Genomic DNA, 20,746 nt, shown 5'->3' on the forward strand with positions numbered 1-20,746 from the left:
TGCCACTCACTCTGCATTCCACACAAATACATTCCCTCCTCCTCTAAGCTCATGTGTGAGGTCAGAGGTCAGGGTTGACAGAAGGACAGTCACTTGGTGATTGCAGCATTTTTAATGACCTGTGCTGCCTCAGGATAAACTCTGCGCTGTGTGGTTCATGTCCTGTAATAGTCGTTGGGGCCCCCCAGCGGCAGTCATCGGTGTTTACACCCGGATCAGGTGGAAAGTCAGCTGATCCCACCACAAACAGGAAGTGACAGTTCAACAGTCTGCTCATAGAAAGCAGCTAATTCACTTGTGCTATTGTTTTATTGAAGAAGAGAAGGCGCTGGCCGCGAGAGAGGATGTTCGTCGGGGGCGATGAAGAAGGAGACTTCTTGTCTCCGTCAGGAGGGTGCGTTTGTTTATGTATTTCCACCGGCCATGCTCATTATCTTAGCCTATGGGCTAACTAGCTTGCCTCATTTAGCTAGGGTTAGCTTTGCTCGTTGATGAGCCACATTTCACTTTAAATTGAAATGTAAAGATGATTTCGACTCCCTTGGTAAGTACTACTGTTTCAGAGGACTAGTTAAAGCCGAGGCCATTCAATTCAGCTTACATTTTTGGCATGAATTGATTCAGTAGATGTTTTTGACGTGCCTTTGTTGTGTCTGTAATTCTGTTGAATCACTTCAGAGAAATTACGCAGTATAAAGACTAAGTCTGTGTGTAATTAGACTCCTGATATTCATTCTGCTTGGTGAGAAGCCCCTCCTCACTAACCTGCAGGAGATATGAATATAGTTGAAAGCTAATTTCTAATTCAAGGACTGATGACATGTCCAAGTTAGTGTTTTTAACAGCAGCCAACTTGACAGAAACGGTATTGAACATATGTGTTTTTAATCTCATTCATTCAGCCTCTGCACCTGAACAGAACCTTCATTTATATCATTAGTAACAACTGTGTTAAGTGTGTCATGTCAAAATGGCTGCGGGGAAAAAATTGTATTAAGAGGATTAGGTCTGTGAAAAACCAAACAGTGGCAGATTATATCAGATATAACACCGATCTCATATCAACCACATCTCTGGTCCCCTGATCACAGGCTTCCCCTCACCCTGTAGTGTGCGCTGTAGTTTGTATGAATGAGGCTTCTTAGACTGTCATGTTCACGTTTGATGTCCAACAGTGCTGACTTGAATGTGTCAGGTTATTCTCCACCTTGGGCTAATTAAACTAGCCTGACTTCTATTGCAGCTGTGATCACTTGATGGGACCAAGATACATGACAATACAATAGGTGTACTGTGTCAATCCACATCTTGCCCTAGCTTTAAATAGAGTAATACTATTGTTATTAGTTGTGAATTCACTTGGTCCTCAGAAAGCCCCATTCCCCTGTGATAAGAAGTCATTATTCCAACTTTGGTGCGTTCATGTGCTTTGAAATCAGAATGTGGAAAAGTACCCAGAGGCTGTAAACAAAATGTGTTTATTTATTTGCAAAACACTCACATCTCTTACAACATGCATAATCATGAAGAGCAATAAAAAAGTCGTTACAGGCATACAGATGATTTATAATGTCTGCACATTTTGTATTGATGGTGCTAGATGCTTGTGAGAGAGGGATGTTAAAAAAAAACATTAAAGATATTATTTAGAGCTGATTGTAAAATTAGATTATAAGTGAAGATGTCAGCAGCTCTGGAACTCGTGCACCAACTTTTTTCATCTCTCTGAGTTGATATTCTGACTTCAGATGGCGTTCAAACAGATTTGCCCAGTCTGGAACTCGTGTGATTTTTCTTACACACATGAATGCACATTTAAAGTGTAAAATGAGTTTTGTTATATTAATGTGAGCTGAACAGGCTGCAGCAGGTTTGCAGTTGTGTTATCATGAGTATGTCGTCCTTTATCGTGATTGTGGACGTTTGTATCAGATTTTCCATCTTAGTTGCACCTCTTTTCAAACTGTGATCTATTTGTCACGTTACAGACTCTCATACTTATTATAAACCTCAACTCACTGTTATCTGCCATTCAGTTCGAGCTATTCAGTTGCAGCTTTGCCCCATTCTCAGGTTGACCACTGAGTTGTACGTTTGGCCACTGTGTGTGTGTGAGCTGGGGGACTAAACAACCAGTGTAGGGCCTGGCCAAGAGGGAGGAGTGGTCTGGCGGCTAATTCCTCTCACATGCTGCTTGTTAGACGAGGAAGGAGAACGCCTCCGCCACAGCCCATCTCTGCTCAGCGGAGACCCAACACTATGTCGGAGGTCCTCGGTTTCTTCTGTTATGCTGTTGAATCTACCATGTTGGTGTGACTGCACTGAGAGATCAGGGGGGGCTCAGGTCAGAAGCGTGGAGTGATTATCAGAAGGATTTTGACTAGCGCATGCCAATAGCTCCACCTCATCCCAGCTCCTTGCCGTTGGAGATGAGGGCCTCAAGGCTTTCAACATGTCATTCCTTGGAGATGCCAGTGATTACAAGTGGAAGGAGTTCCAGGGGTCAGTACGAGACAGCCGGGCAGTTTTTCAAGCTTTGGAAACCAGGAAAACTCTGAACTATTGGTCTCATCTTGAATGTTGCGACAATGTTACAGCATGCTATGGTCTTGTTGGAACTCAACATGAAGATATTTATTTGATTCGCTGTTGATATATTTTTCAAGCAAAAACATTGTTCCTCAAGTGTACAAATTTTCTGCTTTTAGTTTTGGGATCAGTGTAAATCATAAGTATGGAAGCTCACTTTTGTTCTTGAAAACTGTAGTTTGACAACAAATTTCTTATTGCATGGTCTATTAACCAGTTTATCGGAGCATCTCACACTAATTGTTTTCAGTATATGGAGTTATCTTAGTTGTGACGTAGCTGCATCGTGCTGGCCAGGCTCCACAATTTGAACACATCTTCTTTGTCTCTGGAAAATTGCAATGGCCATTTTTCAAGAATGACATTTCGACATCTCTATAGACTAAATTATTCATCATTTATCAAAATAAAACAAGAACTGACCAGTTAATGAAAAACAATAACATTGCAAGATTGAAGTTCTGCAGTTTTTGTGGCAGGCAGATAGGGTAACTGCTGAAATCCCCCAAAAGTAGATGAATGGTCTGTATTAGAAGCTTTTACCTTGTGTTAGGGAACAAGCCTGACTCAAGAGTCAGTGCTGTTTCAAAAGTCACAAATTATACCTCAGGGCATTTTTACCCTGCGTGTAATCATTCAGTTCAACATACGTCAGCAGATCACACCAGATCATGCAGACACTTGAGTCAGGCTTGCAGATAGACATAGATGATCTTTACTGTCGCTTCTCCTCTTTGCAGGGCTAAGTTGGCCTCCCTGTTTGGTCTAGATCAGGAGACCAGTCAGGGGAACGAGTCATTTCAATATACAGCTCCCAAACAGCCCAGGAAGAGCTCCACTCCAGGTAGGATCATCACAAATAGACAAAAGTGAATAATTTTTTTTACAAGGATGAGGGTTTAAAGTGAATATTTCTGTCTGTTCATAGTGCCAGCCTCCCAGAAACAAGCTTCACTGTCTGGAGCCCCAGCTGTGTTATTTGCCACAGCCGTCCAAGCGTTCAGATAGTGAGCACCCTGTTTTTTATTGTTTGAACGTCATTTCTGATATTGTTTGAATTTTTTATAAATGCCAAAAATCAATGGGCTGCAAATATTCACTCTGCATAAAGAAAGTTTTTTTACAAAGCTGAAGATTTGATGGTAATTTCTAGAAATCAATCTGCCAATTCATCTTATGTCAAGTCAAAAGCTTTTCCTCCATTTTTGTCTTGCACAGTATTAACGGACAGTATATGAAGCAGGGCAAGCTGGGAGCAGCCGCACTGGGCAACCATACAACAAAAGAGGTTGTAGATTTGCTAACTGGTAACTTGTTTGAGATTACTGGTTTGGCTTTTGAGTTTTGTGAATAATACTCCTCATCTTTTCATTTCTACAGTACAAACTGCTTCTGTACTTGAGCCAACAGAAACAAGTGACCACTGCCAAGATTCACATGGGCTTTGTTTTCACGGTGAGTGAACACACAGACTTAAGTACATACGGATAAACAGATAATTGGATGCATCAAAGTAATATCATGCTTTGCCGATTAGTCTTTCATAAAGTTGGGAAGGTTACAAAGTATTGAAGTACATTTGAATCATTTGTAGGTGTGAAAAAGCATGAACACTGAGCAAAGCCCTAAGTTTGTGTACATCTTTTTAGCTAGGTATAAATCACCTTTGTAATGTTGCACTGACAGATTGTTTTATTGTTGTACACTATGCCGTATTCAGCACTTTAGTTGTTAGTGTAAAAAATGTATATTTTACAGATAAAGGAAATGAGACCTTCATCCTAGACAAATTCATCATAAACATTATGAGCTTTTAATTCTGCCTCTCAATATTATATCAGTTCCTGCTCTGAGGATTTTTTTGGTCAAACTTATAAACTTGTTAAAATAATTACAATTAAGCATTTACAAAGTCTATGTCATACTGTTGCTTCAATATTAGGCTGTCATTGTGTTCCTGTGTTCATTTGGTGGTAAACACAGCAACAGAAACCAAAAATGAAAGGTCATGAGGCAATAGATTTCTCCTCCAGAGAAAGCAAGTTGCTTTGTAAATTAGCTGATCATTGTGGAAAACTGATAAACTGTGAACTAAAGTTTCCGTCGTCATGTCTGTTCTATGTTCATGACCGCACGTTCTTTTGCTCCTGCAGGTTCAGCCTAACCATTATTGCACTTTTTATGATGACCAGAGGCAGAACTGGTCCCTGATGTTTGAATCAGAGAAAGCTTCATCGGAGTTCTGCAAGGAGGTGAGTGATACAGGAGCAGAGCTAAAGCTGTTAGTCAAGAGCAAGTATGTGTTGATGGAACACCACAAGGTTCAGGATTGATCCTTAAAGGCCCTTTAGTCCAACATACTCAGGATTCAAGATCTCACCAATTATGATGAACTAACTTTCTTTTGTGTGCACTAGGTATGCTTAGCAAAAGTGAACAGTGCAGCCTCTTTAGATGCTGTGGTGGTTCAGGATCTGAGTCTTGGGGAGGGCCAGGGGGTGGAGAATGGAGACTCCCTGGAGGTGGTGTACACAGGCTGGCTCCTGCAGAACCATACCATCGGACAGGTCGCACAGCTCCACCGTTGTAGATTCATTTGCAATTATTTTGTCTCCAGTTCTTGTGAATTTTCTGGACATGTGAAGCTCAACTTACACCTTTTTCAAATATAATTTAGATGTTTGACTCCAACCAGAACAAAGACAAGCTGCTCCGACTGAAAATTGGAGCTGGAAAAGTGATTAAAGTGAGTCAAAATATTAGTACTGAATAAGAAAAGCAGCTTCAGTCCATTCCTCACAACAAAATAATATTCCTATTGACTTATTTTTTCTTCTTCTGCATATTTATACATTTAATTTCAATCAATTATGTTTATTTATTAACCTTTTTAATTAATAATTTTTCAACGCAGGGTTTTTAAATAAACTTTCCTACCCTCAAATGACCAGCATCATGTTCATCACCATCATATTATATTATCACGTTCTTTCCTCCTTATCGCTCTGCCTCTCCTCCTCTGTGTGAGCAGGGTTGGGAGGAAGGGATGCTGGGGATGAAGAAGGCAGGCCACCGCCTCATTGTCATCCCACCGAACCTTGCTTACGGATCCAAAGGAGTCCCGAACTGCGTACCGGCTAACAGCACTCTTATTTTTGAAGCAGAACTTCGGCGGGTAACATCCACTGAGCAATCTTTTTACTGGATTGCCTCGTCTACTCTAGTAGTTAACCTTCTCCAACGTCCCAGATGACTCTGATGTCACATTAATCATGTCTACTTTACATCGGTAAAGTGAAAAATATTCCTGTTGATTTGTGCTTTAGGTGAAGTTTGCCAAGGACAGTGGCACTGATCGGGCCAGTGCCAGCTCCAGAGACTCTGCTGCTCCTTCCCCAGCTCCCAGTGTGGAGAATCTGACCGCAGAGTCTGCAGTACAGATGACTGTCTCAGGCACAGGCAGACCAGGGTGAGCTAGGCAATAGCTAACAGCATTTTCTAACTTTTTCACACGTAGCCTGGTTTGTCTCTGACCTCTGTGTTTTATTTTGTTTTTTTCCAGGGAGCCACAACTTCGTGCAAAGTCAAACTCTCTCAGTGAACAGCTGGCAGTAAGCACCATTACTGCTTTTATTTCCCTCTCAATGAAGCATTTAAAACCAATAATTTTATTCAGTTATTTCACAGCCTTGTTGTGTCATTTTCTTTTTAAACTTCAGAATCCAGATGCTTCTAAAGCCAAGCTGATTTCTCGCATGGCAAAGATGGGTCAGCCCATGTTGCCCTTTCTGACAGGAGTGGCCAGCCAGCCTGAATCCAGTGACTCTGAGCTTGAGGTTGTAATGTATATAATGTGTTTTTTTTATCTGAAGATCTTAAAAGGGAAAAAAGGTGATACTATGTGGTTTTTCTTATTGATAAAAAAAACATGAGAAATCTGTTTGTATTTAAAGCCTGATACAGTATATCTTACTCATCTTAGCCATAGAACACAATTGTTTTTCAAAAACTGTTAAAAACCCATCAGTGAGCTACAGTCCTGTAAATGTCAAAATAGTTGTTGAGCTTTATGGAATTATCTAGCCTTTAAAAACAAACCACTCATTTGTGAGCCACATGATCTATTTCTCCATTAATAACCAGTAGCTTTTGGGCTGATGCCACAGAAAGTTCAAGATTCAAGATTTTTATTGTCAAATGCACAACAATAACATTAAGCAGTTGCTGGCAGTGAAATGCTTGAGTGTCAGGCTCTCTTCTAACAATGCTCAAGTAATTACAACCTATACAATAAAATAGATGGAAATAGTGTAAAATAGAATAAAATAGAATATAAAAATTTAAAATAGAAAATAATGTATATATATCTAAATATATATAAACAGCTGAACAACAAAAGTGCAAATATGCAGATATGTCACGGAGAGGAGTTTAAAAGTCTTATGGCCTGGGTGATGAAACTGTCTCTGAGCCTGGTGGTGCGGGCCCGGATGCTGCGGTACCATCTGCCAGATGGCAGCAGGCAAAAATGTTTATGGCTGGGGTGAAAGGGGTCTTTAATAAGTGTTGAGATTACTGTGGTTTGGGTCTTTTCATCGGCCTTATTAATTGCTGACACAAAGAAAAATATAGCTGGAAGCCTTGGAGACATCATAGAAAATACCAGCTCCCATATACAGAGAAGCTCAAGCTGTAAAAGGAATAATCCTTCATAGCAAAAGTCAGCTGAGCCCATCAGCTGCATCAGATGAAGTTTTGCTCAGAAAATAAAAAGAATCGTAACCAAGAATCTGGATCAGTTTGGCCTTCAACAAAATATATAATACATCAAACATACCAAACATAAAAGGGTAGCTTTCAAATTTGAATTAGTTTAAATTTTGAATATGCTGAAATGAAAAGCTACAAAAAGGATTGTGTTACTAAGGAATGGTTGATGGATCGCTTAGGTTATTTTCAGTTCAATTATTTATTAAACATCAAAAATATGATAAAATATTAAATTCTACAAGTATACTTAAAGCGTAAAGGTATTCAAATTTAAATTATATAATGGAGATATGCATAACTTCACATATTGCTGAATGGTCAACTTCAGATTGTATAATATTTTATTTGGTAAGTATCAATAGATTATCATAGTTGTTAATGATATTTGTGTTAATCTATGAGTGGACAAACTGTTTCAGTACAACCAGCAATAATCTTTTCCCAGCAGATATTTTGACTTGGAAAAACATATGCTATCTATCCAAGCATTAGTAAGCTTCAACAATGAGCCAGCAAGTAGAATACCATGGCTCTTAGAGCTTTTCTCAGCTGCATCAGAAAAAAATTAACTATTTATTTGAAACTATGAAGATGTTTCCCCTGATTTAAAAACAGTTTTCCAGATTAAAAAACCCAGTTGTTATTTATCAGACAGGAAAGCCAAAAAATTACAAAAATCTCTCACATTTGGTTTGAAAGTAAGTTTCTCCCACTCTGCGTTGATCTCCAGGACACCAGTGGCAGCAGAGTGAAGGATCAGCCTTTACCTTCATCTCCAGTGCAGATCTCCACCTCTCCAGATTCAGCACATGGTTAGCTTCTTCTTATTCCTCATATATGCATTCATCCTGGATTTCAAAGGAAAGAATTTTTTATGATGGTGTACAGCATGTTGCTTGGTACGTGACCTAAATTCTCTCTCCCCCCCCCCCAGTACATCCTCATCCTCACACTGCTCCAGCTTCTACCTTACTTCCTGTTATGACCACTGTTGCCCCGCACCCTGGCAGCAACCATGCCTTTCAGGTGAGTTTTCACCACATTTCTTACCAACATATCAAAAGTATGGAAATGACATGATGAAATCAAACCTGTTAATATCAGTGCACCATGTTGTTTTTCGTAGCCCTACTACAATCAGACCTCTATGGGTCCGTCTCAGCTGCAGCCTTTTGGTCAGGTCTACCCTGCACAGAGTGTCCCATATACAGGTAAGAGCATTCATTTCAATCACAAGGAAGCCATTATGATCAAACCAAGAGTGTTGTGTCTGTTACACAAATATTTGTTTAGAGCAAATAAAACCTTTAATTAATAAAGATTAATAATCATCTGCACTTCCCCCCGTAGCATACAAATAAAGCAAACATATCGCAGATATACATGGAAGAGGAAAGCTTTATGATCTATACTGCAGGCAGCCACCAGAGGGCGATCAAGATGATTTGACTTCACCTCTGGGGAGCTATGATGTCGTTCATTGTCATAGACATAGTCTATTGTTCAGCCACATTACACTCAGGATTATGTTGTCTACTCCAGGCTCCAGTGATGTGACTTCCTTCTTGATGACTGAAGCACGCCAGCACAACACAGAAATCCGGTTATCTGTTGGAAGAGTGGCAGATAAAGTAGATCAACTGGCCTCAAAGGTAACAAAAGTACATGTGCAAGAATAAGTTGAAGATGTAATTTTAATAGAAAGCACTTACACATGGTTCTTGTCTCATTTAACTTCAACAGATAGATGACCTTCAAAAGCAGGGAAGTGTTCCAATGGGTGTTTCTAGTATGTCGATGGAAACCTCCATGATCGTGCACAACATCCAAAGAATTGTGCAGGTACACACCTGAAAATACTGCATCACAAGACTTTGCCCCTTGCATTTTTTCATCAGCTAATTGTAAACACTAACATTGATTGTCTTATCTTTCAGTGTGCTGGGACGCTTTATTCAAATCAATCTGAAAACTCTTATTTTGTCTCTAGGAAAATGAATGTTTAAAAAAGGAAGTCTTTGACAAAAGCTCTCGCATTGAAGAGCAAAATCGAAAGATTGGGGAGCTCATTAACCAGAACCAGAGGTGAGTCAGAAAAGACAAATGGTCACATTTATTTTTGACCAGAACATCATTGTTTCACTTCATCATGAACAGAAATATAAATGATTTTTCTCTCATGTCTTCATACAATTTCCAATGAAAATATTGCTGGATAGTGTACTTAAAATCTGTGGATTAAAACTCCTAACTGATATAACTAGAAGGGCACTCAACAGTCCCATTATGAAGCCACATTTAAATTCACTAGTACCATTTATTTGGATCTGCACCAAATTGTGCACTGCACTCAAATATATTAAATATATATAAATATCAGTCCCCTAAACATACTGGATATTTTTTCATCAAGATCTTTGAAATATTCTCTGGTAAACCAACAAAAGTGTTGAAGAACACCCTATCTCTCAACAAAGTGAATACAAATCCTGGATCCACCCCCTGATCTAGAGCCACACCAAAATGAGAACTTACATTCTACCACTTCCAGGAGTTTTTGCTTAATCCTTCCAACTGACAAACTAATTTACTTAGCTCAAAACATAGCTTGCTTGGCGGAGGTAACGATTACGATTTGATCTTTGTGTACTTTATGTACTTACTGAGTTTTCTGCTGGCCAGTATCTGATCTTGTATTAAAATAGTGTGAGTTCAATGGAATTGCTGTTCTTGTCCAGGTACATGGAGCAGAGTAACCTGCTGCAGGAACAGAGAAACGACTCCCTTAAGTCATCCAGTGAACACAACCAGGCCAGAATTCTACAGGCTGAGCAAGACAAGGTGAGTGTCTGGCTCTAGTGCTGAAAAAGGGAATTACTAATCCTTCAGCTGGATAATATTCTCTTTCGCTTCATTGTTTTTCAGAGGATAATTGTGTGTGAGGCACAAACACCATCCCATACTTTATATAGATTGTGCTTGTGCCTTAAGACTGTAAACATTTTCCACATATCACGGAGGAAGATTCATCCTGTCACTGAGTTTCAGATGCTGTATGTTTGAGGTAGTTTAGAAACAGTCCCATGGAACATTGTCCTGTTGGAAGTAGCCATTAGAAGATGGTACACTGTGCCCATGAAGGGATGAACAAGGTCACTAACAAGCCATGTTTGATTGGTAAGGGATTAAGAGCTAAAAATGTGTCAAGAACATCATCACACCACCAGCAGTAGTCTGGACTGTTGACACATCCAGATTGTGACTCTGCAATCTGCTACCTAAGCAGAAATTTATTTTCATCAGTCTTCAACTGTCCAGTGTTAATGAGTCTGTGTCACTACAGCCTCACATTTCAGAAGAGGGACCTGACATGGTCTCTTCTGTACATCATCCACCTCGAGGTTCAACACATTCATTCCTAGAGGTTTATCTGCTCACCACAGTTGTACAGAGGGAGGGCCTCTGTTACTGTAGCCTTTCTGTTTACTGCAACCAGTCTGACCATTCTCCTCTGACTCGCTCATCAACACTGAACTGCTGCTCACTGGATGGCTTTGTTATTGGTTCCATTCTAAGTGAAAAACACACAACAGTCTCTCACAACACTCAAACCAACAATCATGTCACATTTAGTCACTGAGTTCACAGGTTGTCATCATTCTGATGTTTGATGTGAACATGAAGGGAAGCTCCAGACCTGTATCTGCAGAATGTTTAACACTAAGCAGGTAGGTATTCCTAATAAAGTTCTGAGCTGAAAGCCAAGACACAGATGTAAAGTGGGTGCAGTGGCTATAAATTTTAGTTTGGTGGGAGGGGTATTTAATGAGTAAAATGTATAATCCTGGCCTGTGGTGGAGGCTGCACCAAGACCTCCTTTAAATATCCCCCAGACCCTCAGTGTAGGGCCTAATGATTGTATGGGATGTAGTTTAGCACCCACCCTGCCTGGGGTCTTAAAAGGTTGATGAGGGCAATACAGGCTACTAATCTGGGCGTGATGGGTAGAGGTTAGAGATGAGGGGACGAGAACAACCGAAACAAAGCCAAACTAAACTAATTATCATATTTGGGGATTATCATAAAAAGATAAGGTTTTGTATTTTCTCAAGTATATGATGTCTGTTTCCAATAAAAATCTGATACTAATACTAAGGACTCTAATCTTTGCCAATTGCTCTCTTCCTGATTTTTTTTCTACTGCTGAGGAAAATCTACCATTTACTACTCTCTCTCCTCAGCCTGCACTGCCTCAGGACCTGGGCTCTGGCCAGGTGAGCCTGTTTTCCTCTGTGTACTGCTACCAGACCAGGGTCAAACAGTATTTGCAAAGTAAGAGACACATTTGAATGGTTTAACTTCTCCAAAGGTTTACTCAGGAAGAAAAACATGGTTTTTGTGACCAAATAGTTGAAATGATTTATTTACATGGAGCAAAAACACACAAGTCCTTGAGTAATGGTCAGTCTACAAGTCACAAGTCACTCCCCTCACTGCCAGAAAGTTTATATTCTTCGCAATCATTTCACATTCACTTTGCCATTCTGGGACCAAACCACTGATCTGATAATCTTGTCTACCCCGATTACCGCCCAGATCCAAATACTCTGCTCGAAATACTTAGTATTATGTGCAACTACTTTTTGACCCAGGTCTAACTGCTTTCACTGGAATAATGAGTTCACCATTCATTTTAACAAAATGTCCTATTTCCTTATTCCTGTCCATGTCCTTTCCCATTAGTCATTACTCTGTTTTTCTTCCACAGGTTCATGCTGATCACACCACTCTCACCAGTAGCCACTCATCCAGGCACTCACTGTTTAGCTACACTGTCTGTTTGTGCTCTGTGATTTACTATAGCTTCTCACTGCCGCTGTACTCCTGTGTCCCCATCAGGTTCGTCTGACGGAGGATCTAGCTTCATCCACAGCCCGGCTGTCAGAGCTGCAGTTGGAAGCTTCTTCCCACCAGCAGAAGGCTGTTGAGCTGCAGGGTAAACTGACCTCAGTGCTGCTGGACACTGAGAGCCAGGGCAAGCGCATCACTGCCCTGGAAACACAACTGGAAGGTTTGTCTATTATTATTATTGTGATTATTATTATGAACGTTTCAAACAATATTTTGCCACAGCTCCACTTTTTCAGTCTCTGCACCAATTTTCCAGGTTAAAAGTTACATTTAAATAAAACTATTGCAACAGTCTTTTTCTGAAGAGTATATGAAAGAGGAATTCAACACCAAAAACGACTTCATCAAACTTACATTTCTAGAGTGGCAACAGGACTGTATGTGGTTACACTTATTAATAGTTTACCATTTGCCCAGTTCTCCATATGTGTTTAACAAATCCTGATATATAATGTTTCAGCAAACTAAAACAACCCAGTTAGTGTTTTTATAAGCTCAGTAGTTTCCTAAAGCTACTTGTCACTTTAGTTTTTGGCTTTTTACTGGTTTACTCACACATGAGGAGGAGGTGTGGAACAATTTGTTGGGACTATTTTCAGCAGCAGATTAATCCACATTTTGTGCTTTATTTGTGGCAAGATAGTTTTTGCGGGGTTGATTGGGATCAAAACCATGATTCACACTCACCGCTATGTTTGATCATATCAGCATTTTTCTGTTGATGCCTTGAAGGAAAATTAGTTCAGGTATGTGGCTTATTGTGAGATTTCTTGGTCATGATCTAAGTAATAGATTATGATTGATACCCGTTTTAACAAGCATAAGAACACTGCTTTAATAGCACAAAGTATCCTGGAACATAAAAGGCTAAAGACTTTGTGAAAATGAGAATGATGCAACAAAGCTATGTTATGTGGTTCAGAGCTGAGTGAGACAGCAGAGAGGACACAGGCCCAGTACCGCTCAGAGAGGCAAAAACGCAAAGAGACAGAGCTGAGGGTCAACAACACGGAGGAGGAGCTGCAGGACCTAAGGACTGATAAAGAAGGTCTAGAACGAGTAAGTTTACTTCTTGTTCATGTCCTTCTTCCTCTTACTGTTGTCGAGGTTTAAGAGGAATTTGCTACTTTTTAAGTCCTATGAGGCAAATCGTGATTTGTGAATATCTGCTATATAGATATAATTGGATCGATTGTTTAATAAAAAGTAATTACATGCTGACCTTTATCACTTAAACTCATAATGTGGCTCAGTAGTGTGTATAGTCTCCACGTTCCCAACAACGTGTGGGCATGCTCCTGATGAGTCGGCAGATGGTGTCCTGGGGGAATATCTCCCAGACCAGGGCATCAGGTCTGACAATTGCTCTAAGGATTTCATCCCGGTACCTAACAACAATTTTTGGCCATGACATGGAGGTCTGTGCAATATGCCTTCCCAGACCATCACTGACCCACCGCCAAACCGGTCATGCTGTATGATGTTACAGGAAGCATGACGTTCACCACGGGGTCTCCAGACTCTTTAACGCCTGTCACATGTGCTCATTGTGAACCGGCTCTCATCTTTGAAGAGAACGGGGTGGACCTGGTGTCTATTTCTGTCAGTTTGGTCAGAAACATGCACACCAGTAGCTGAAGGTCATTTTGTGGGGCTCTGGCAGTGCTCCTCCTGTTTCTCCTCGCACAAAGGAGCAGATATACGGTCCTGCTGCTGGGTTGATACCCTTCTACGCCTCTGTCCAGCTCTCCTTGTGTAAGTGCCAGTCTCCTGGTGTCTCCTCCATGCTCTTGAGATTGTGCTGGGAGATAAAGCAAACCTTCTTTTGACCATATGGATGTGCCATCCTGGAGGAGCTGGACTACCTGTGAAACCTGATCAGGCTGCAAGTACTGCCTCATGCTACCAGTAGTGACAAGGACAATAGCAGAAAACAAAACTAAAGAAGAATCAGTCAGAAGGGATAAGGAGAGAGCAGCTTTCTGTGGCCACCAAATGTAAAACCAGTCCCTTTTGGGGGTTGTCTTGCTTTTGCTTCTCCATTGCACCTATTGTCACTTTAAATTGCACCAAAGCTGGTGAAATTGATTCACATCATTCAGAGATATCCCTGAAGTTGATCTGACTTGGTTTTATACGGTGATGATTAAGTGTTCCCTTCTTTTTTTTTTGTCATGTATAATCTGACTATTTCTGCCCTTTTTAAGACACTTTTGGAAAGGAAGAAGAAGTGGCAGGCCGAGCGTCAACGTCGGGACGAGGAGGTGGAGGAGCTCCGCAAGAGCAGCCAGCAGGAGCTGGACAACCTCCGAGCTCAACTTCGCAAGGCCAGGACCAGCACTGACAATGCTGCATCTGAGCAGGTAACATTCAATGATAGGATACTGTAGGAGCCTGAATGATGATGATATGGTTGAATAACCTGCACTTTGTCTTCTTGCTGAAATCCCTATCTTTAATCTTCTGAATTCAAAGAGAAGGGTCCACATTGTTAACATTGCATAACAATTATCTATTTGGCAATATATCTTCGTCCTAATTAATTAGATATGATTATCCATATGCTGGCATCATATATAGATATTTAGTTATTTAGTTTAGCTTGGACTTTTGCCACTTTATGTGTGTTTTACATTGCAATTTTGTCATATGGGCAAAATGATAAGTTACAGTGTGATTACTATTAAGATTTGATGTTCTTTTTACATGTTTCATCTCAGTTTGTGTCTGTAAAACTGGCACCAAATCACTGAATACACAAAGCCTGCTCTTTATCCTCTTTTGGGCATTATCTATTTTTTTAAGTTCAGACATGATGTCTCATTATATGATTGTCTTCCAATATATCAATTATCACAGAATAGCTAGACTGTGATATTATCGTTATTGTTGGCTTTGTATCGCGTATCGTATCCTGAGATACCCTGGGATTCCCACCCCTACATCAGACCACTGATGGAACACTTCCTGTATGTTTTGCAGTTGTCTCAGCTGCAGGCTGAGCTTGAGGAGGACTGGAAGGGGAAGTATGAACACATGTTGGCGTCTGTTAAAGAGCAGCACAGGAGAGATCTGGCTGAACTTACAGAGCAGAGAGATACTCTGCAGGAGAAGTTAACCCAGCTACAGGAAAAGGTACGCAAGCCTGTCTTGATGCAACTTGGTATAACCATTGTATACATTTACAATATGAAACCATTACTTGCATTGTTCAGTTCTACCTCGCTTCTTGTCCATGACAGCTGGGATGGGTTCCAGGTTGTTACTAAATTGTCCTGTAATGGAGATTTTTGATGAGAGGTTTTCACTCAAAGATAATCAGTTTTTTGCAGCTCATAGTGTCTTTTTGGGCGGCTGTGGCTGAGGGGTAGAGTGGTCGTCATCCAACCTGAAGGTCGGCGGTTCGATCCCCAGTCTGAACAATCTGCATGCTGAAGTGTCCTTGGGCAAGATGCTGAACCCTGAATTGCCCCCATAGAATAACAAAGTGCTGGGATAGATGCACTGTATGAATGTGTGTGTGATTGGGTGAATGTGAAACTGTATTGTAAAGAGCTTTGAGTGGTCATCAAGACTAGAAGAGCGCTATATAAATACAAATCCATTTACCATTTACCATTTTTTAATTCAGTAGAGTTGAAGTTGAGTTATATAGTGTGATCAATGGAAATACATGATGTTTTATTACCTTGCTTTTGGACCTTTTTGCTCTCAATAGTTTACTCATCTGAAGCAGTCAAGGGATTTGGAAGAGCAGATTTTGCTCCAGCACAACGGGCAGACTGAGGAGCTGCAGGCCCTTCAGGAAAAAGTAAGAATGAATGACATGTGAGCTGATCCCTCTTAATACGTTAAATGATCGCCATTGCCAGGGAATGATGTCAGGGATGTCACTGGACTTTTGCAAGACATTGTATTTACATACAGAGTTGTTCTTCATTCTATAGAAAAACATCCCTATCACACAAAAAAAATCACTGTATGTTATTGTCTTTAAGTACACAGCCTTGGAGCAGCAAGCAGGAGCTGAGAGGGAGAAGCTTGAAAATAAAATGGCTGAACTGGTGAAGAAACTGGCAGAGCAGGAGAGTTCGGGAGACACTGCAACAGAGGTGAGGAGTCTTGGGTGGCAAAGATCACAGTTGATGTGTTGGTCAAGGATATTTTTGTTGTCATTCTTACCAAGGCTACCTGCAGCTATGGTAGAGTTGGTGAGAAAAATGGCCAATCACATTCTCGTCTCTCAACCCCTTTAACATGTGTACACTATATTAACATTACTGATTATAAGCTTATGGCTATAATTAAAATTCATGTTTGAATTCTCTTGGACATGTTGATGAATTTACAATCAACATGATTTTCATATGTTATAGTACAAAAGGCAGGGATGATAAAATGATCCCTTAATATAGAGACCTCATTTTATTTTTGATTCTGTTTTAGTCTAGATTTGTATATTTGAATGATACCTGATAATCCAGAGTCATCCACAAATACATTATTTTTAAGATAAGTCTTTTATTATTGTTTTTCTCAGTCCAGACATCTGTAAATCTTTATTCTGTTTGTCTCGCATTAACGCCATGATCACAACACAACCTCTTTCTTCACATGATCACATGTCATGCAGCATGTTTGAAATTGTCTATTGGTACACAGACTGTAAAGTGCCCTTCTTATGAACACAGTGCATGGTGAGTCACCAAGATATCAAACCAGCACAGTAGAGGAAATATCCAAAGTGCATTGCAGGAACTTTTCAGTTTACCTCAGTGTGCCAGTGTTTTGCACTACCAGTTCTGCCTACTGCAGCTCAGAGCTGAGGCGCAACTGTTCTGAAGTTTGATAATTGATTTCTATAGAATTTAAGTACTGTTAATGTGCCTTGACTTATCATTTCTGAGCAATAATAGTAAGGCCATCTGTGTGTATCTGCAGGTGAAGCGTGTGATGAATGGAGTGTTTCATTCTCTGCGAGCGGAGTTTGACCTCAGTGAATCTTACTCAGGCCAGGCTGTGCTGGGGGTGATTGTCAGCACCATCAAGGTAGGTTAAGTATTTTAAACAATTAAAATACCTAAGCAGTCTTTATGTGGCAGTCTAGAAAGTTGACTAAGTACATTTACTAAATGGACAATGTAGGGATGGAAATTAGTGTCTCTTTCCAGTTCAGTGTCCTAGCTACTTCCAACTTCCTAAACCAAGTGAAACTCGATGGTATTAGCTGTGATGGAGTTGGTTGACACTCACTGTTTGACTTTGTACAACAGAATATGTGCTAAGCATCTTTTAATTCAATCTTAAATCGTGTGGAAATGTCTTCTCCACAGGATGTAACTCTACAGCTGCTCGGTGGCACACAAGGATCTTCTCACGTTCCTAAGAAGGAAGAGGATGCTGAGGAACAGGAGGAAGAAGCAAGTGACGATGTGAAACAAAGAGAGGAGAAACCTCGTCAGCCTGTGAATGGAGAGAGACAACTCAAAGAGGAAGAAAAGGAAGAAGAACAGGAGTTGAATTCTCACCATGTCAGTGAGACTCAAATTAATCAGGACATTGGGCAAGAGGAGACAGAGACATCAACTGAATCAAAGACACAAAGCCAATCTGAGACATTACAGGCCACTGATCTCCATCCAGTTTCATTCAGTGAAGAGGAGCCAGCGGAAGAAGCAGCAGCAGCAGCAGCAGCAGAGAGTGAAGGACAGCAGGAGCAGGGAGAACCCCCTGTTCCTGAAAGCCAAACAGAGTCCAGAGACTCCAACAAATCTGCACAACCAGATGATGGATCTGATCAGAGTTCAGCTCCTGACGATGGACGGGAAAGTGCTGCAGAGAGCATTGGGGTGGACAAGGAGAACATGGACAATAGAGAGCATGTAGAAGAAAATAATGCTGCTCCTGAGGAATCTTTTGGACCCCCAGCCAAACCACCTCCACCACCAGACACAATTCAGAAGAGCTCATGGTGAGTTGGAACATGAATGCTTACTAATACGGCAAATTGATCTTAGATGTCAGTAAAATCAGATGAATATTCACTCAGAACAAAGTTTGGTTTCCAGTGGTTCCAGGAGAATAACTGATGGGATGGAGGCGATGCAGCATCCTATTTAATACATGAATTTATATACTTTATGATAACACAACAATAGCGACACTAACAAACAAACAATTCCAGGAGGACATTGATCAATCAATCAAATTCTATTTGTATAGCCCATATTCACAAATTACAATTCATCTCATAGGGCTTTAACATGGTGAGACATCCTCTGTCCTTAACCCTCAACAAGAGTAAGGAAAAATTACTAAAAACCCTTTAACAGGGTAAAAAAACATAGAAACCTCAGAGAGAGCCTAACCCTAACCCAAGCTGACCTGAGATGAGCTGATCAGAAACCAGCAGCAGCAGCCAATGGATCTGAAATAAAACGTTGACTGTTATAGGAAGCCATTAAATATCATGTTTGCTATTTGCCCACTGTCAGATTTCATCTTAAGGGCCATATCTTTACTTTTAGTATCTAGATTACAATTGTAACATATAAGCCCCCAACCCCCCACCCCAACATCTGTTCTCATGTACATGTGTATTCCTTCAAACTAACGGTCTGTCTCTCAACTCCGGTTTTTTTCTTCATCCCCATGTTCCTCTTCTCATTCTGCTTCACCGTGTATTTGTACCCCTCGTCGTCGGCTCTTTCTTTGCTATTCTCTCAGCCTGACTGAGGGAATTAGTGAGGAAAATGGAACGGAGCCATTTTTCCAGATCACTGCTCCTGCCAAACCCCCCGCAGCAGCCAGCGAGGAGGAAGAGGAGGATGAGATGGTAAGGGAGGATCTGTAGAGTTCGATCAAAGCTCTCAGATTTGATTTTGCAGCTGCCTCACCCCCTACTCCCCAGCTCTCCCCTTGTCTTTTGTTTCCATTGAACTCAGTCAGGGAATTCTTTTATCGCCTCAAAAAGACGTAAACATCTTTCAACAACATTTTGGACGGCATTCAATTTTTTATTTATCTCGCTTGTGTCCAGAGCTTGAAGGGCCGTCCACCACCCGCCCCTCTGTTTGGTGAAGAGGAGGATGACGACGGTGATCTGGACTGGCTGAACTGAGATGGAACCAGAATAATTTAATTTTGCGTATTTATTTCTGACTCTACAAAAATCAGACGCAGGTTTTTGACCTGCTTTTTGTGCCTGGTGGAGCAGTCAGGATGAACGTCTGCACATCTGAGTCATGACGAATCACGATCTGATGCTGCAGTTTGGCTTGGAATATGAAGTCTGTAAAACATGATTAATAATGCCACATCTGTTAGTGATGCAATTTAATACCGAGCCTTTACATGGCACTGTAGCAAATGAGTTTGTTGAATCAGCCGTAATCCTCTTATCATACTCTACCATGCTTTTTAATAATTAGCTTGCTGCTTTAATAGTAGAACTTTTACACGGTGTTGCTGACCTGAAATTGATTCCAGGAAATAAATAGCATTTATCTTTTCTTCTTCTGTTTTGTTGTGCGTGTTCTATCAGTTCTCTCTGTGATAATTAATCATTTGTGTTAAGTGTTCAGCCATAAATACTGAACATGGAGTGCGTTGTCAGGAAAACAAAGTTCCATTCATTGGTCAACTAATTCAACAGTTTATAAAATATGGTGTACTTTTTTGTGTTGGGATTTCTGCCAAAGACCAGCAGGGGGTGCTCGAGACCCTAGCAAAAGTTACTCTGTTGCTGAGCAACAGTAGCACGAACCATGAACAGTACCACACTGCTTAGAGTTGAGAGCCTGAAGAAAATGTTTGATCCAGTCAAGACAAAGGTGAGCTCCAAGTATTAGATCACTGACACTTACACAGAGCAAAGATATGTTTTTGTTCTGGTTTAGATCCACAGGTTTTCACCTTATCCAGCATTGAAATTCCATTCACTCATTAATTCAATGGACTGAAGCTTCAGTCCAGAGCGGGAAGTAAGAACTAAGTGCTAAATCTGTTCAACACGACAAAGTGTAGAGATCAGGCAAAGAAGTGATTTAACCTTCAGTTACTCAAGAAGTCACAACTAAGTAGACAGTGTTGAAAATACAAACCAAACATACAGGATTGTAACGTTGACATGTAATACAAATAATTTAGATGTAGCCATTAAATTAATAATTAAATGTAAATATTAAACTAAGAGCTAGAATATGTTCAAATCATATGTATATAGTGTTTCCGGCTTGGTGGTTTTGATACATTTGTTCACACGAGTAAATTTAGTGACATGACTAATCCAGTACTCTGTTAAGGATGATATTTAAACCTGGAAATTCAATATGCCTGTTGTTCGACATAACTTGACAAGGTGGAAAAGAAGATGTGACATGGTCTGTGTTAATGGATTTGCAACCAACCATGTGAGGATAAGCATGTTACAAGAATAAAACAGGTGCTCTGTTTTTTCTTTGTTAACTCTGTGTGA

General features: G+C 40.5%; 1 protein-coding gene across 2 annotated transcripts; it reads left to right on the forward strand.

Moving 5' to 3' along the window:
* The first annotated feature begins 238 nt into the window (after positions 1 to 238).
* fkbp15b (FKBP prolyl isomerase family member 15b) lies at positions 239 to 19,781 on the forward strand. 2 transcript variants are annotated; one of them, XM_062384883.1, is made up of 30 exons: positions 239 to 394; positions 3,330 to 3,433; positions 3,518 to 3,596; positions 3,808 to 3,877; positions 3,970 to 4,044; positions 4,743 to 4,841; positions 5,007 to 5,156; positions 5,267 to 5,335; positions 5,621 to 5,764; positions 5,916 to 6,058; positions 6,152 to 6,200; positions 6,309 to 6,425; positions 8,090 to 8,171; positions 8,294 to 8,385; positions 8,486 to 8,570; positions 8,902 to 9,011; positions 9,103 to 9,201; positions 9,350 to 9,444; positions 10,098 to 10,200; positions 11,601 to 11,633; positions 12,259 to 12,430; positions 13,193 to 13,329; positions 14,478 to 14,633; positions 15,253 to 15,405; positions 15,989 to 16,081; positions 16,269 to 16,382; positions 17,212 to 17,319; positions 17,604 to 18,241; positions 18,997 to 19,105; positions 19,310 to 19,781. In XM_062384883.1, exons 1-30 carry the CDS (start codon positions 345 to 347, stop codon positions 19,388 to 19,390), a joined length of 3,609 nt encoding a protein of 1,202 aa, XP_062240867.1. In that variant the 5' UTR covers positions 239 to 344; the 3' UTR covers positions 19,391 to 19,781. The 2 variants fall into 2 exon arrangements, with proteins under 2 accessions (XP_062240867.1, XP_062240869.1); XM_062384885.1 differs by lacking the exon at positions 11,601 to 11,633.
* Positions 19,782 to 20,746: the final 965 nt, after the last annotated feature.

Source organism: Platichthys flesus, chromosome 3 (assembly GCF_949316205.1).
Source record: "Platichthys flesus chromosome 3, fPlaFle2.1, whole genome shotgun sequence".
Classification (NCBI taxonomy): domain Eukaryota; kingdom Metazoa; phylum Chordata; class Actinopteri; order Pleuronectiformes; family Pleuronectidae; genus Platichthys; species Platichthys flesus.